Source organism: Anoplolepis gracilipes, chromosome 2, assembly GCF_047496725.1.
Source record: "Anoplolepis gracilipes chromosome 2, ASM4749672v1, whole genome shotgun sequence".
In the NCBI taxonomy this organism is placed as follows: Eukaryota; Metazoa; Arthropoda; class Insecta; order Hymenoptera; family Formicidae; genus Anoplolepis; species Anoplolepis gracilipes.
In genome coordinates, this window is record NC_132971.1 from 21,284,359 (window position 1) to 21,301,710 (window position 17,352).

Below are 17,352 nucleotides of genomic sequence, written 5' to 3' on the forward strand. Positions count from 1 at the left end.
TCAGGTTTTTTTCCTCATAGATTTATAGAGATTTTTGTCTTCACGCGCGTTAATTCTTATCGAAATGTCTATACGCGTGCTCCTTTTCCCTTATCGAGCGTAATCCATGTCTCAAATGGCAAGTATAATACCTGTCTTGTGATATTACACCAACTCGCCGACGGCGCACCCTTCTCTATTGTAAGCAACGAGTTTTTACTCTGTACCCGCACTCTGTACATCTCCTTTGTTCCCTGGCTCTCGATTGATATCGTTAGCCGTTACTATCAGCTCCGAGGTGTGTAACGTTTGCTGTTATGGTTCGAATTACTCGCGCACCGTTGTAATCTCCCACAAGTAATCGCCTCCTTCTTCCATACGTGTAACCTCTGCGATTTCTCCTTCTTTTCTTTTACGCGTCTAACAAACGGCAATTACGATAGCACGCGATATCGGTATCGCGTACTAGCAAAGGCGGACGTCTCTGCTTAAAAAGTCCGACAAGAAATGATGGATTTAACGTTTATTGAAATTTTGTATAAATTTCTTGTAGCGTATCATTTCAATCGGACCCATTTCCGATGTGTGAGATATACAGAAAAAAAGAATATTCTTACTTTAACAATATCTTTAGTTGCAAAATGTAAATCTTGAAATAAGATTATATTGCGTTAAATAAAGAAAATTTGTTTGCAAATTTGAAGACGTTTTATATAGTTTAACTAAAAAAATATATTCTTGTTATTTAAGAATAATTTTCTTGAATGGAGAGGAAAAAATGTTGTATAGAAAATAACACTGGTTCAAATCGAAGATTATAATTTTTTTAGAGTTAAAATAATGATTTTATTCATGAAATGACAATTGTAGTATTGAAATAAGATTGTAATATTGTTGAAATTTGACATTTTTAAATTCTTCCAAGAAGATTATAAATTGTTGCGTATATATGAAACAATGAACGCGTTGTCATATAAATGTATATAAGTTTTGATTTGACTTACTTTTTTTCTGTGTATATAGAAAAGTTATTTACGAATAATATTTACAAATCAAAAGCACGATAAGATACAATTAATTCTGATAAAAATGTAGCAAGACAAATATTAACTAAAAACAATAATAATTTTTATGTAAATAAATGATAAAAAGCTTATCACAAATATATTAGATAGAAAATCTGATATGTACTTATGAATCACAGGTCGATTATATAAACTTTTTCTTTGATTCTATCGAATTTTTTAAACAGGAGTATTAGTCAAGTATGAAAAAATCAAGAATTCAAATTTTTGACAAATTAAATATATACTACTCCAATTAATTACAATTATCAAATAACACGTACAAGTTATTCTGTTTAGTAGGTTTTTTAATTTTTTAAACTAACAGGAAATTTAATAGATTTGAAATTTTATCTTTCTCCACAAAATTAATTACGGAAATTGCGGAATGAAAATTAAAAAATTACACGTTCCATGAATTTTTTATTTTTATCCAACTTTGAATTATATGTCTTTAGACAGGGAAAAATATTTCGAAAATCACAGTGTAAAAGTATAATTTATCAAATTCATGGAATTTTTAGAAGTCATTTTTGATCTGATTTTCTCATCGACATATATCGCGTTTACGTGCGTTAGATATCGCAAGCTGTATCTTACTTCGTACAGTTACGGATTTCATCGTTAATGTTGTAAAGCAGAAAAAAAAAAAAAAAAAAAAAAAAAAAAAAAAAAAAAAAATTACGAACCGGGCAAAAGGTAACACCGTCGAGTAACAATAGGCGGAACGGGAACTCATCCGTCGAGCCTTATCTAGAAAAACCGCGCGCACGCAATGCCGGAAGCGGAAAATAGTGTGCTCTTTTTCTTACAAACTATGCACGGCTTAACGATTCACTAATTAGCAGACTTTCCGAGCAGATGCACTCGTAAATACTCGTAGTATAAAATATTAGTAATATAATATTCTAAACAAAGACTTGAGTATAATAATAATTTATAATAATAATAATAATAATAAATAACGAATTTCTTGACTAAAAATTCTCAAACTTTTCCGCAAACTTTTCCCGATCTCACTTAATATTTTTCACATTTTCTCGACTGCTAATGCGCTGACATTTTTTTATTTTTAACAATTTTTATTTCTCTATGATCGCAAATTTTTATTGTCAATAATGTTTTTAAATCAAGTATTTTTTTTTACTTAATACGCGTATTAAGTCGCGTCTCTTTTTATTGCGTTTCTTATTATTCTCAGTATAAATTTTTCGCTATATAATACGATGATGCGACAACAGATAGAAAACGAAGAGAAAAGAATCCAGAGACAAGAGAGAAGAAGCGGAAGAAAATTGCGAATGGGGATCGAGAAAACGATCGACGACGATGTATGAATATCAGAGAAGGAGAAGAAAAGGATTCCCTCTTGGGTCTCCAGGCATCGGAGAGACCCTCCGGTGAAGACTATGAGAACGTTCCCACTCCCACGTCCAAAGTGCTCTTTTCCTTTTCCTATGTGCCTGTTTTTTCCCTCCCTCGCCCTTCTCGCCACCGCTGTCGCCCCGACTCATCCTTTTCTCCCTCTCGTTATCTCTGTCTTCTCCGATGCATGCGTCCTTCTTTCCTCGTACACCTACGTGCGTCGGTTGAGCGATCGCAGTTCATCACGGTTCTCGAGTTCTCGAATACGGTTGCAGGGACGGCGGAATAAGGTACGCGAAGCGCCCTGATCTCGATGTACAGGGTTTTCGAAAAGTCCGGGAGCGATCGAATGTCTCGAAAATAAAACATTTTAGAGAAAAATGTTTCAAATAAAAATATGGAATGCTTCCAAATAAAATATCAACGCATTTCTTGTTAATTATAAACCCGTATTACATTTTGATCGTTTCGTCATATTTTTAATTTCCTATTTTCATAAAGAAAAAAAAAAATTCCACAGATGTCCTATTCAGGAACGAGACGAAAAAGCACTTACCCTGCCGACGAAGAAGCGACGATAGCACTTGGCCGTATCGTCCTGGTCTATCCTGGGCTGCCAAGCCGGCTGCGCCGGTAGCAACGCCCTGCCAGCTGAGTCAAGGGTATGTCGATGATCGGTACCATCGACCCAGTATCCGGACGGCGTGACGACTAAGGGCGGTTGGGCGCCGGTCGCGGCCTGTTGTTGCAGGGCCGCTTCCATCAGCGCCCTACCCAAGGGCGCGTCGCCCACCGGCGACGGTGACAGCGCCGGAGTGTGATTGCTGGGCGCACCGCCGGGACTCGACGTCGTCCTGTCATCTCTCGGCGTCTGCAACAAAATTATAGATCGCCCAATTATTCATCCGGTCACATGTCATGTCCATGATTTATTTATATCGGTAGAAGGAAGGTGGAAATTCATTATCGCGCCCACTTTTGATATAGAGATTGTTAAAAAGTGGACTCCGAAATATTAGGAAACTGAAACAATTATTTTGTACAACAGTTTTGTTTCATTAAAATGTTTCTAGTGTATTTAAAATTTTGTAACTTTTTATTCTTAGTTGACACATAATTTTTGTAAAACATTTGCATAACTTTTCTTTATGCAACAATTTTTTTAAATTAAAATAAAATTAAAATGTATGTTTTTTTCATAATTGGTACCTTTTTTACCTTTTTATTTAACCCCCCTAATTAGGCGCAATGTTCCATGGGTATTATTTTTAAATTACTAACACATCGATTTCTTTATCCATTGTAATATTAATCAATTTGTTTTTTACATATTTATTGTTTTTTTTTACATATTTAATACCTGGTTTGTTAGCCAAGCGCTAAAGAAATTGTTTTAAAAGCAGGGAAAAATAACGGGGAAAATATTGCGCCTAACGGAAGGTTAATTTTGTTATTTTTAGGAATATATATATGCACAAAAAAGGTGGAAATTTATTATCGCCCTGTTTTGATAAAAAGAAATTGCTAAAAAGTAGACTATAAGGAGTCCTAAATTCATCAACATACTTTTGTCCTTCTCGACTTAGGTGAAATTTATTAAGATTAATTGATTTACTTATAATTACTTGGTATTACTTATCATAACATTATAGTTTATATTTAACATTAACAAATAAATGGACAAATTATTTTATTTAAAATAAACAAACTTAAGAGCTTAACATGTTTAATATTATGCGAACGTTTCGGTTAATGTTTCGATCTTTAGTAGATTTACAAAGTAAACTGTGGTCGTAGATTCAATAAATATAAGATATAAAATGTAAAACATTGTAAAAAATAAAACGCTTCGTAAAAATTCAATTATTACAATATCTTATCGCATGATAATTGTTAGCAATTTAAAAATATTTTTAAAAATATTTCCTCAGAGTTAGTAGGTCAGGAGGATGTTATGTATATTTTGTCGAAAACATATATCTAAACAATAAACATTGTCTTATCTCTTATAATAACCTCTTAAAATCGAAATTGTTAAAATTAGCGAAAAAAATGTAAAAAAATTTTAAATATCTTGGAACTCATGTGAGAGAATTTAGCGATTATTATAATACAAATATTTTTTAAGTTAATTATGTAATTGTCGGTAGGTTGACGGTGATAATACGATGATAACTGACAAATCAGAGTAATAACAAACAAGTAATAAATCTGTGTATGTATGTATATATATATATATACACACACATATATATATATAATGCCAACACACAAATATTGACATTTAAAATTTAGACATATCTATTACAACCTATCTATCCTGCATATACCGAATGTAAACATTCAGTATCTGTTTGCAAATTGAAGCTGTTTTTGTCATTTAGTATAAAAATCATTTCCGATATTAATATTTTTGTTATAAAAATATTTTTTATTATAAACTTTCAATTTCTTCTTCAATTAAATTTATAATTAAATTCTAGTCTATGGTTGGTAATTACAAAATTATTTGTTGTGTTTCATCTAAGACTGACGAAATTCTTCTAACAATTCTGTTTGTTTGTCCCAGATATGAAGCTGTACAATTTTTACAATTAATTTTGTATATTACATTAATCTGTGAGACATAAGAATAAGATTTTTATATGTTTTAATGGTATTGCTTGATTTATGAAAACTGTAATAAGATAATTTGACATTAACATTAAAATAAGATTTTTTTTATTAATTTACAAAGATTTTATTTTTATTTTATTTATTACTTATTCATTATAGACATTATGGATAAAAGTAATTATTTAATATGCACTGATAATCATGGTCAACCAATATTGGACGAAAATGGAAAATTAATATATTATTATATATTATATAAAAAGTGTGAAAAATTATGCTATAGTTAAATATTAATTTCATCCTGAAAATAAGAAAAAAATCATATTTAGTGTATAAATTCACTCAAATTTCAGAATATAATTCGGGACGATTATAATTTTTTTCCCCTTTATTTTCATTAAAGTTTTAATTTACCTCTTCTTTGCATGAAAGAAATGCTTATAAATTTCTACTAATGGTACCTCATCATTTTCGTCAAATACTTCATTCATTAAACTAGACAAATACCTTTTAAAACTCATATTTATTCTGTATGTCTCTTCTATTCGCGGTAGAATAAGAAAATATTTAATTATTTTTAAATAGTTTTGAATTCGTATGTTTTAGCGTGCTGGTGTGGTACATATTACCAGAATAAGTTTCGCCTCTATAAATAGCAACGTTGGTAACATGTACCAAGCGATCGGCAAAAATCGTCTATAATATTACCAATATTATTGTGATACAACCTGATGGAAAATAATCTCTACGAAATATCTCAATGTTTTCGCACAGTTAGAATGTCGATACTTGTACGTTCGTGTCACGAACTGGCTTTATCGGCCACTTGTTTATCAGTCGCCAATTTAAAGTGTTGAATCGTCCATTCTCGCAGCGACGTTGATCGCCTCGTGCTGTTCGTCTTTCCCGAGGCGAACACGATCGATCGACACAAGCGGAAGAAGCGAGAAGGAGCCTCAACGCGTGTTGCAAACATCGAGGAGAGATCGAGGCGAGTAGGTCAAAATGGTAGGCAGTCGGCGACAGTCCTATATACGGGTGCGCGTTCGTCGGGGAAACGGAAACGAAATACGTCCACGTGTCACCGAACACCGTGGGCACCCACGCGGAGATCTTCATGTGGACCAAGTCCGAATATCGACCGTTACCCGATAGATACTCGGGGACACGCGTCCCCCCGATGAAACGCAAGTAGGGTAAACTAGGGTATCATGGCCATAGGCTGTAATTTTTTCAATAATCGCTACAAGCGCGCTTTTTTTAATCATTATCAAAGATAATCGATATTTACAGCAGTTTATGTGCATTGTTCGAAATAACGATATTGTGAAGCTTATATCATATTTTTACTTTTAACTACCTGCAAAGTTTCTCATTTGTCCACTAAAAACTCTTGTAACGTCGAATAAATGACAGTTAAGCTATCGTAATCGACGTTTGACATATTATAAAGATATGTAAATTGTTATATGACCTGTAATTTTTATTTTCGTTTTCACCATTTTTTTATAAATATTATGGCCATCTTAAAAGTTGGGTAAGATGGCCAATGCTTACGTTGTACTATTTTGATAATATAAAATTTCTATTAAATATTTTCCTTTTAATTTCGATAATATTACGTAATTTAAGCTTCAAAATTAAAGTATGTTTTTTGCATTTAAAAAAAACTATGGCCATCTTACTCCGAGTTTGCCCTATCGATGTGTGCAACACAGATTTATTAATTATTATGGCCTTATTCACTATGAAATTTTAATATCCACTTGCGGGATGTCAACGATAAATTTCCTACGCACACATTTAATAATGAATGCAACTAAATTATTCATAGCGCGTATATTATATATACAGCAATTGACATGTTTTCTTAATTCCTTTGAAAATGAATAATAATGTAATTTGATTCAATTATTTTAATAAAAAGAAAGAGAAATAGAGAAGGGGAAAAGTGGATTAACAATGAATGGAGCTTTCGAACGAGTTTTCCACTTGCGATTAATTGCGCATAGTTGAACTATCATTCATGCATTAATGTAAATCGAGAGCATCAACGGATTTCTCCGCAGCTGCAATGAGCGCGTAAAAGCGGTCGCGTGTAAACGCGCATTTTCTCCTGATCTTCATTAGGGATGATTGCGACTTATTCATGTCACGTGGCTGTGTAATCGGCTGTTTCACACTCAGGTGTATCTGCTGAATTTGACCCCGATTCCCTGCTTCTGAAAAGTTTAAATATTAATGGCACTTGTCGTGCATCCCCGTCTCGCATTACTTTCTGGAATTTAACTCGAGTTCTGCATACTGCAATTAACTACAAACATTTCCGGGGAAATGCATTTCATTTCTATATTAATCATCGCTAATAAAGATAGAAAAAAAAAAAAAAAAAAAACATTCAAGCCTTGTAACAAGGTCTAGGTTTCCCACACAGATATATCTGGACTGGGAGAATTTAATCATAATCGAATCTTGGGAGTCCCGCGTTCCACGATCGATCGTGAAATTGATTTTATTATGACCTCTTTCTCCTTCTCTCTATCAACGGAATAATTCTATCTTCGTGGAAAGGTGCAATTCCGCGATAGCTTCATCGATCAATGACGCGCATCGCGAGCGGGATTACATTACCACGTGTATTATACACGCGCTATCGCACACAGGTGCATACCGCTAAATGCACGTGCCACTGTATGCACATCCGTTGCTACCGCGACATCGAAATATCGACGCGATTTAGTTATCGGATATCGCTCCGAAGCGAAATGGCGTAATTCGGTCATCTCGATCAAATCTCAATAGGAAATTATTAACGTGTCGATCGCGAATTATATGCGCGATGATTTCCAAAACGTCAAGTTACAACTCAGGATGTTTAATCTTGTACAAAATTCCTTGAAAATCCTTTCAGCTATTTTTTTTTCAAAATTCTAGACAAAGAGAATATTTTAAAGATTTTTTTGTTGTACTGTTTTAAAATAACTTTTTTCATTGTATGCGTTTCCTTTGGTCTCATATACAAAGAAAAAAAAAATATATATATATATATATATATATATATATACGGAACAAAATTGAATAGCTTTTGTAAGACAAACATTTTTTTCCTTTTCATCACGTGCGTAACATTTTCATTTCTCTATTACACTGGAAATTACAAAGAATAGGTACTGCGTACTCAATACTTAAAATTAGTTAAAATGTTGAAATATATAAAAGGAAATAGATGTACATATATATTTATAATATATTTTTAATTTTAATTTAAATACGTAACTCACAAACTTTGCTTACAATGTAAGAGCAAAATTATGAACGAGAAAATTTTTTAAAAACATTCCAAGGAAATTCAGAAGAATTTCCTGATTTTTCCAGAAACAGAAAAAATTCCTGAGATTTTCAGATAATAAATATCGAAATTGTTTCGTGCTTAAAAATGCTAATCGATTCTAAGAATTTCAAGAATTAAAGGTACTTTGAATCGTTATTATTTATTAGAAGAGACTGATTTTTTTTTTGTCTTAGATGAAATGCTCTTTTTTATATAGTTCTTCATCTTATACGTGCGAAATCGTTGCGGTCATCGCGGATTATTATTCAGACGCATCAAAGTTGCCTCAACCGAACGTTCACTCGAGACTCGATCTCGATGAAACCATTCTATTTCGAGTTCGGTTCCATTTGAACGGCGTGACAGAATGAACATGATAACGAGGCACGAGGCAAAGAGAAAAAACGCTAGAGTGATGTAAAACGCGGTTTAAAAGTAATGCGGATATGGCCTCTCGGATTACGTTTCTTCGAGGTCTTCTTCCTCGTCGATTTTTCTATGCTCTTCCTCTTTCTTTTTTTCTTTCTCTACCTCTCTCTCAAGAGCATGTTCAGCCATCGCGTGTCTTCGAGGAGAAACTCTCCTTTCGTCCGCTAATTTTAAGTGTCTCTAATTTCGAATGTGAACAGGATAAAAAAAAATTCCAAAGATGTAAAAGCTCGAAAAAAAAAAGTTAAAGAGAGACAGAGCGCAGTCTCCTCTGCCAAATATAAACTCTAGCGAGGCGAAGGAGTCCGGATAAAAGACTGGAGAAGGAAATACATAAAGCAAAACGCTTCGGTTTCAGCTATTAAACGAATAGACCTGCTCGTTATATTTAGAATATTTTCGAGGTTTGAACACGATCGTGATTTTAAATGGATTAGAGTTGACCGAAACACTCGAAAGAGTATATACATATATGTTACATACAGGGTGACCCAGAATTTTTAGTAAAAAAAGAGGCATTATCTTGACATATTTTACATTCAATAAAATATTTTGCTAATGTAGATAGATTTCTAGATGTGTCAATTAAAATTTATCGCTACTTTTTGCATCTGTTAGAATATTGTTTGTCACGTATAGAATTTAAAGCAGTAATATTCTAGCGATACCTCTAGAAAATTTAGATCCCATTGCCAAATATAATTGTCCTTGAATTATAAGCCTTAAAGATAGGCATCGCAGACAAATTTTCTGTCTAAATTACACTAATAGTACGGATATAAATTCTGTCTCTGCCATTTAAATTGATTAAGTGCAAAATAAATGCAGTATCACAGTATTTGCTTATAATTTATCTGTTTCAGTTGATTTTTTACACCTAAAAATTTTTCTTGAAGTTGCAAGATCATTTTTTTGAGTGCAGTCAATTTAGTCGAAATAAGGTAAAATTATTTTATAAACATGTGTCCGGAAATTCACTTCTTCTGAGCTACAGCCTTCCTCAAATTTCCCGAAAAAAATTCCTCTCAAAAACGATTTATCACGTGAAAAAAATCAAAGAGTGAAAAAATGTTTATTTTTTTATTCTCTATCATAAAATGTTAACGTATTTCAAATTTAGTGCATCCACACATAAGTTTTGGCTACACTAAAATGTAGCTTCTCTGCCTAAAACTCCGTTCGAAATTTTTTTAAACAAGTTTTGACACCAAAAATGAATAATACGTAAACATATGTATATGTACCAATTTTCGTAAAATTCGAAACCCAAGTTTAGACAGTTAGAAAATTCGAATTTTTTTGGGGAAACTGTGGAGAACTGTAATGCAGTAGGAATGCGTTTTTCGGACACATATTTATAAGACAATTTTATCTTATTTTGACCTGTAGAATATACCTCTTTTTTCTATCAATTCTGAAATATCCTCTATAAAGATAAATAAACATTTGTTTTAAATCAGCACAAGAATCATCAACATCGTTCGAAACTATAATTTCGATTAAATAAAAAATAATTTTATCTGTCAAAAATAAATCATTACTTAATTAAATAATTATTTTACGTATATTCGTCCTGCATATTATAATACTTTTTTTTATAAAAACGTGTAAACGTATTATTTTTTTCTCGACAAACTTTCCACATTAAAGCTGTTTGAACGAACGAGTTATTGATGAATGTAACATCTTTTGAAACACTCGACGTTCCAATATTGAATGGGTCTTGATAGGTCTCGAAAGTGTCGAAATAAGGAGAGCCAATCGCGACCCCGATAAAACGCACACACACGTTGCAATATTCAGCACATAACAGCTGCCGATATATTATTACCGGTACCACCTGCTGCGACGCCATGTGTGCTCGTATTATTTACACCCGCTGCCCGTTTTTTGTGGTGGCCATATTCACCATAGAATCGTATAACGGACGTATTTTACAGGTGACTTTTTAAAAAAAAAAAAAAGATTAATTAAATTGCAACGACGAAATCTCCAACAACGAGAAATACTTTTAATTAAGCGATTCTACAAAGAATATTAAATTAAAAATATAATATATAATTATAGTAATATTATAACATTATTCAAAGTTCAATTTTTAGAAAGAACATAAACATGATATATTCCACATTCACCGTATAATGTTTTCCTTTAGACAAACATATTTAATGATTATGTAATTAAAATGGTAGATAAGTTAAATAAAGTCGTGTGTCAAATGACCTAGTATTCGCAAACTTATCGTAGTAGAGTCCATGAATCTTTAATGTGATTTACTTCTTCTGTGTTCAAGTAATTTAATTTTCCGAGTTCTTGAAGAATTATATGCTGATGATCGATAAAATAGATATACAGCCATCGACAAAATTATTAGACACCCTTAAATTTTCCGTATTTCTTATTTTATAAATACTAAAAAAATTAAAAAACTAGCGATAGCACTTTAAAACTGAAATTTCAAGCTTTAAAATGTTTTTTTAATTTTTCATTTGCGATCATTTTTCGCCCAGTATCGACAACATGTCTGAAAAATACAGATTTAAATTCAAAATTATGTATCTCGGCCAAAAAAATTGTAGGATAGTTTAAAAAAAAACATTTTGTAGGCAAAATGTTGTAGTTTATGGAACTTGACTTCAATTTTTCGAGAGAAATTTTTTTATCGAGCTGCAGAATGTCAAAAATAAAATAAAATTTTAAGAAATAAAACAATGTTCTTTTTTAAAGCACAGAACAAGGAAAATACAAAAATTTTTTAAATTAACGATAGCAACTTTAATGCGTTATCAGTACATTAAAAAATTTTTGTAATAATTTCCTTGTTTTGTGCTTTAAAAAAGAACATTGTTTCGTTTCTTAAAATTTTATTGTATTTTTAACACTCTGCAACTCGGTAAAAAAATTTCTCTCGAAAAATTCAAGTCAAGTTCCATAAACTACAACATTTTGCCTACAAAATGCTTCTTTTTAAATAACTTTAACTTTCCTACAACTTTTTTTTGGCCGAGATACATAATTTTGAAACTAAATCTGTATTTTTCAGACATGTTGTCGATACTGGGCGAAAAATTATCGCAAACAGAAAATAAAAAAAAAAAAAAACATTTTAACGCTTGAAATTTCAGCTTTAAAGTGCTATCGATAGTTTCTAAAAATTTTTTAATCTTTTTTTAGTATTTACAAAATAAGAAATACGGAAAATTTAAGGATACCCAATAATTTTGTCAATGGCTGTACATGCCTCTCCGTGTAAAATTTCCGAATAATAATAATAATAATAATTCAGATATTAATTATTCATATGGAAATTCTGTATGACTCGAGCGCACCAATGTTGTCTAATACGATGTGTGTGCACGTGTACCACGCACTCTATTTCCGACCTGAAAAGAATCCGAGGTAAATCGCGTGCGCGTCTTCAATATTTACGGCAGTTTATTAGCGTGAGAGCCAACAGCACGTACGGTTACAAGAATAACGAATGGAATAATGTCTCTCGTTATGCGCTTTTCGTTGCGTACGTTTGCTTCTGTCAAACGGCACCTTTTTTTTCCACAAAATTAATTGAGTAATTAAGACAATACGTGTGAAATTAATTAAATAGGAAATTAACGCGCGGAATATCATAATATAGTGTATGTCATGGTAATTTAAGCACCTGTAACAATGTTATGACTCTTAATTATGCAATTAAACAATCTTAGGAACTTGAACAAGTTTATTCTAAAGTTGAGAGAATTGGGAATGTCTGAATTAATTTGAAATAAAATTGAATTAAAACTGAATAATTAAAATCAATTTTGTTCAAATTGATTAGATAAACGAGTTTGACAGCAACTTTTGCAATTTGCGAATTTTTTAATTATTGATTTCCCAGTGATTATTATCGCGCACAATTGCGAGAATTGACGTCGCTTATCTGTCTGTAATTAATTGATCTTGATTTAACAGGAAAACCGCACATCGGATTCTGGAGAAAGTTGCACTCGCATCTTGTAAGAACACAAGGGCCGATTGTATTCGATCGCCTTATCTAAAGTGATTCACGTGGCTGAGTCACACACGTGCGAGAGAGTGGAAGAGTCTTAAAGAGAAGACCTTTTTGGACCTCTATCAATTGAACGAAAGTCACACTCGGTACATAATTTGTATATAAGTTTTCTGTCAAATTTACATTTACGTTAAATTATTTAATCAGAAGAGAGAGAGAGAGAGAGAGAGAGAGAGAGAGAGAGAGAGAGAGAGAGAGAGAGAGCGCAACAACAGGAAATCTAAAATATAATCTTATTATATAATATTTCCTGTCTTTCGACAAACGACTTACATACTATGTTTGTGATTTATAAGTCACAATTTTTAATACATGTCATTATATAATATAATTAGAAATAATAATTGTAATATATAATTACATATAATTATAATTATTTATAATTATATATAATTATATATTAATTTTAAATTCTTCCCAAGTATTATTTTACGTTGAATACGAGTAAAATCATATTTCTATCTTCACTTTACTCGAGTCTTATTATTAGAAGCATCGTCGCGATTTGTGAGTTTAATTACATGCAATAAAAATGAAATTCATACGTAAGATAAAATAATAAACCAATTTTATCTCTTAGGCAACTCGGATGCTCAGGGAACCATATTGTTAATTAGCGTTCGTCCTCGGCGTGACGTATGTACAATCGCGTACTATCACCCGCCCATATCCGACTTACATAATATCTCGCTTCATGTTTATAAATATCCATGAGCGCGATAGAAAATGTGGAAAGCCGCGTGTATACGCGAACAATAATTATACCCTTCCGAATATCACTGATTGCCTCCTTTTGTTCGATCATTACTGCATTTTGAAGGCTAATTTGTGTGCATTATTCGCAACGTATAGAATTATAACAAACGTCGATTTTTGTGTAAATTCTACATAGAAAAAAAGTAAGTGTCAAATCAAAACTTATATACTTATATGAACGCGTTTATTCTTTCATATATACGCAACAATTTATAATCTTCTTGGAAGAATTAAAAAATCTTAAATTTCAACAATATTATAATCTTATTTCAATACTACGATTGTCATTTCAAGAATAAAATCATTATTTTAACTCTAAAAAAATTATAATCTTCGATTTGAACATATGTTATCTTCTTTCCAACATTTTTTCCTCTCCATTCAAGAAAATTATTCTTAAATAACAAGAATATATTTTTCTTGGTTGAACTATATAAAATGTCTTCATCCAAGTAAATTTTCTTTGTTTAACGCAATATAATTTCATTTCAAGATTTACATTTTGAAACTAAAGATATTGTTAAAATAAGAATATTCTTTTTTTCTGTGTAAGTAGACTCTTGTGAATATACTTCCAACTCTTTGGTATTTATAAGTTTTTCTGTATTTTGCGAAACGAATATATTAAACTATAAATTGACCATATATATATTAAACATTATAAAAAATTTTATCTCTGCAAAAGGATATTTTCGTTTTAAATGGTCTTGAATTATTAATGCGTTATAAATAATTTTTAATAAATATCATAATAGTACATTTTTTTAAAGTGTCTAAAGGTTTTTTTTAATTCTAATGAAATTAAATTTAACAAAAAATTAAGCCTTTCCTTTTTGCAGAAATGTATAAATCTTTCGATCAGTCCATATATCGGAAACAGCATTTTTATTATTAGAATTCAATATTTATACGCTATATAAAATAAATTATATATAATTATAATTTTAATAAATTTTTTAAAATTTAAATTTCCTTAGCTCTTATAACAAAATTTATCTCTTACGTTCAAATAAAGTTTTCTTAAAAACAATCTTTTTGAAAAATGTCGATGAATTTATATTCTTCTATATTGACATATTTGATAATTGTGATGATTGATTGATTGATTGATAGATTTATATTTTCTTGACGATTATTTGAAACTACATATTTATATACTTATACACATACGCATTTATAAATAGACTTGTATGAATATACTTGCCACTCTTTGGTATTTATAAGTTTGCTTCTGCAATATAATCGCATTTCAAGATTTACATTTTGAAACTGAAGATAATGTCAAAGTAAGAATATTGTTTTTTCCTGTATAGTAACGCCTTTAAATTATAAATTAACACTTTTATTAAAATTCCTGGAAATTATAAATGCGTGCGATTATTAGTTCGAAAGATCAAAGATCGGAAATGATAAATGTTAGCCGTAAGAGACTGACATTTCAATTAAATGATCAGAGTATCAGACAATGATTCAAGTTCAAGAAAGAAAGACAAGAAGAATCCCATGCATGGAATAGTTTACCGTTTTCCAAGGGCGGAAAGTTCCGAAACAGCATGACGCGTTTTCTCGTTTGTTAACGGCTTCCATCATCAGGGGAGTCCTTCATCGTTCAATAGTGCTTAGGTATGCCTGTATCTATATAGCTAACTAGCAATATCATCGGCAACCTCGATGTGATTGCGAACAATCGTCGGTCGGTAGGTAATGTCATTAGCGCACGTGCGTGGAAATTATTTGATCCGGATGAAACGTAAGGGGAAGAATGACGGAGGGATAAAGTGACAGGTTCTTGAGAAATAACAGCGTCTCTCTAGCGTTTGAAGAAACAACTAAATAATTTTTAAATCACAAAAAATATTGTAAAAAAAAAACAAATTATAAACCAAGTAAATAAATCGATCGTCAATCATACCATACAATTCGAAATCCATTTAATTCAATGGTACAAAGTTATACAATAGAAAAATTTCATAGATGCATCATGTGTACTCACAATGTTATAATCTGAAAGGAAGCATTGAGCCTTGAGAGGAGTGGACAAAACGGAAATATAGAGAGGCAATGAGCAGACAAGGACAGAGAAAAAGAGAGAGGATTTTATTATACGAGTAGGAGAAAAAGAGATAGTGAAAGTTGAATTACGGAGGTAGGAGTAGCATATACCAAGTTGTGAGTCATCGAGTTGTGGGCAGTAGGAAACCCTCGATTGAGTCAACAAGAAGAAGCAAGCGGATAGGTAAAATTTAAAGGATTCCAAGAATCGTAAAGATGGGATGATACAAAAGTTGACAAAATCCCACATTTTTTAGATTAAATGTATGCTAGTGATAAAAATCGATATTTTCCGGGACAAAAACTCGGTAAAAACTCTGAAAAGACTAACTTTTAAGAAAATCTCTTTTTCTAAAAATTAAAAATATTAAAACAAGTGGAAAGTCCTTTTATTGTTTTACGTTCATTAATTAAAAGAGTGTCTAATTTAAGCTTTATCCAAAATAAAATCTGCAAGAAATCAACGTTGCAAATAAATTATTTTTTTTTACAAAATATTGAATGATAAACGCAAATTAGGTCTATAAAAGTAAAAATGTTTAACTGTGTTACTATTACATTTTTCTTATTAAACTAAAAATTAATAAAATTTAGTAACATTTATATGTTCAAAATTCTTGCTTTAAAAATGTATTTAGCATAGTAATTTGAATTAAAAAAACTTTATTACTATAAATATATTACTTTCATTTTTTTAAACTACAGTAAATATGACTTTCCTATTACTTAAAGCGGAAATATCTTTTTTCATAAAGTTATATAAATTATATTTTAGTGTTACATATATTAGTCATATTTTTATAGTTTGGTCGTTCATTCCATTGGAGAAAGGGACAATAAAAGCCGAAATTTATGACAGTTTTTTTCCACTCACTGGACTTTCCCAGCCAACCGTACATAACTAATTGTTTCTAGAAAAAACTCGGCGAGAAAATTAAACTTGGATACTGATTAACTGTATAAAAAATGAATCAATTGATAATATAATAGTCTATATGTATATAATATAATTATACATATATTTTTAATAACAATACAAGCTATCTTTAAAATATAATCGTAAAATTTAGTCCTATATTAATTTTTTCTTAAAAAAATTAAAAAATAGATTAAATTTTCTCAACTTGAAGATTAATTTTCCCTTCCTTTCTTCCAGCTCGACAAAATTAATTCAAAATAAACTTTCTCAACTTTGTAGATTAATTTTCTCGAGTTCGTGAAAGAAGGGGTCGTATTGAAGACTTAGACGTTGCTCGCGATCGTTACAAAATTTTATCGTAACATTTAACGATTAAACGTAAAAGAGAGATCAAAGAGCAACGGCACTGTTTAGCAAAGATTGGCCACGCTTCTCAGGAAATGAAACACTCGGTGCGTTTCGCAACGTCCGACAAGCTACTGTAGCTAACGTAGCTATCGGGACGCGGAAGAGCGAAACACGTGGGAATCTTCCGCGTGCGCGCATATACCTCATCCCCATGTCGTTCCTCTCTTCAGAAACCGCGAAAGTGCTTGCGGATATAAAGGAGCGTTTCAAAGATAGAAAAGGGCGGACGCAACCCTCAAAATAGAGAGACAGAGAGGCCGTATATATTTTAACGGTATATCTTCTCTCTCAGAATTTTCAGGGAACGAATGCAAACTATCGCCGCAGGTGAACGATAGGGGGTCGAGAAAGCGAGAAACCGAGAGATAGAGATAGAGATAGA

At 31.5% G+C, this 17,352-nt stretch overlaps 1 protein-coding gene across 5 annotated transcripts in view; it reads right to left on the minus strand.

Moving 5' to 3' along the window:
- The window catches only part of LOC140676092 (rap1 GTPase-activating protein 1), a 138,272-nt gene that overhangs the window by 13,498 nt on the left and 107,422 nt on the right, over positions 1-17,352 (minus strand). For all 5 annotated transcript variants that reach the window (XM_072910770.1, XM_072910772.1, XM_072910773.1 and 2 more), the window contains one exon: positions 2,965-3,279. In XM_072910770.1, coding sequence (XP_072766871.1) covers positions 2,965-3,279 — 315 coding nt within the window. The remainder of the gene's footprint in view (positions 1-2,964; positions 3,280-17,352) is intronic.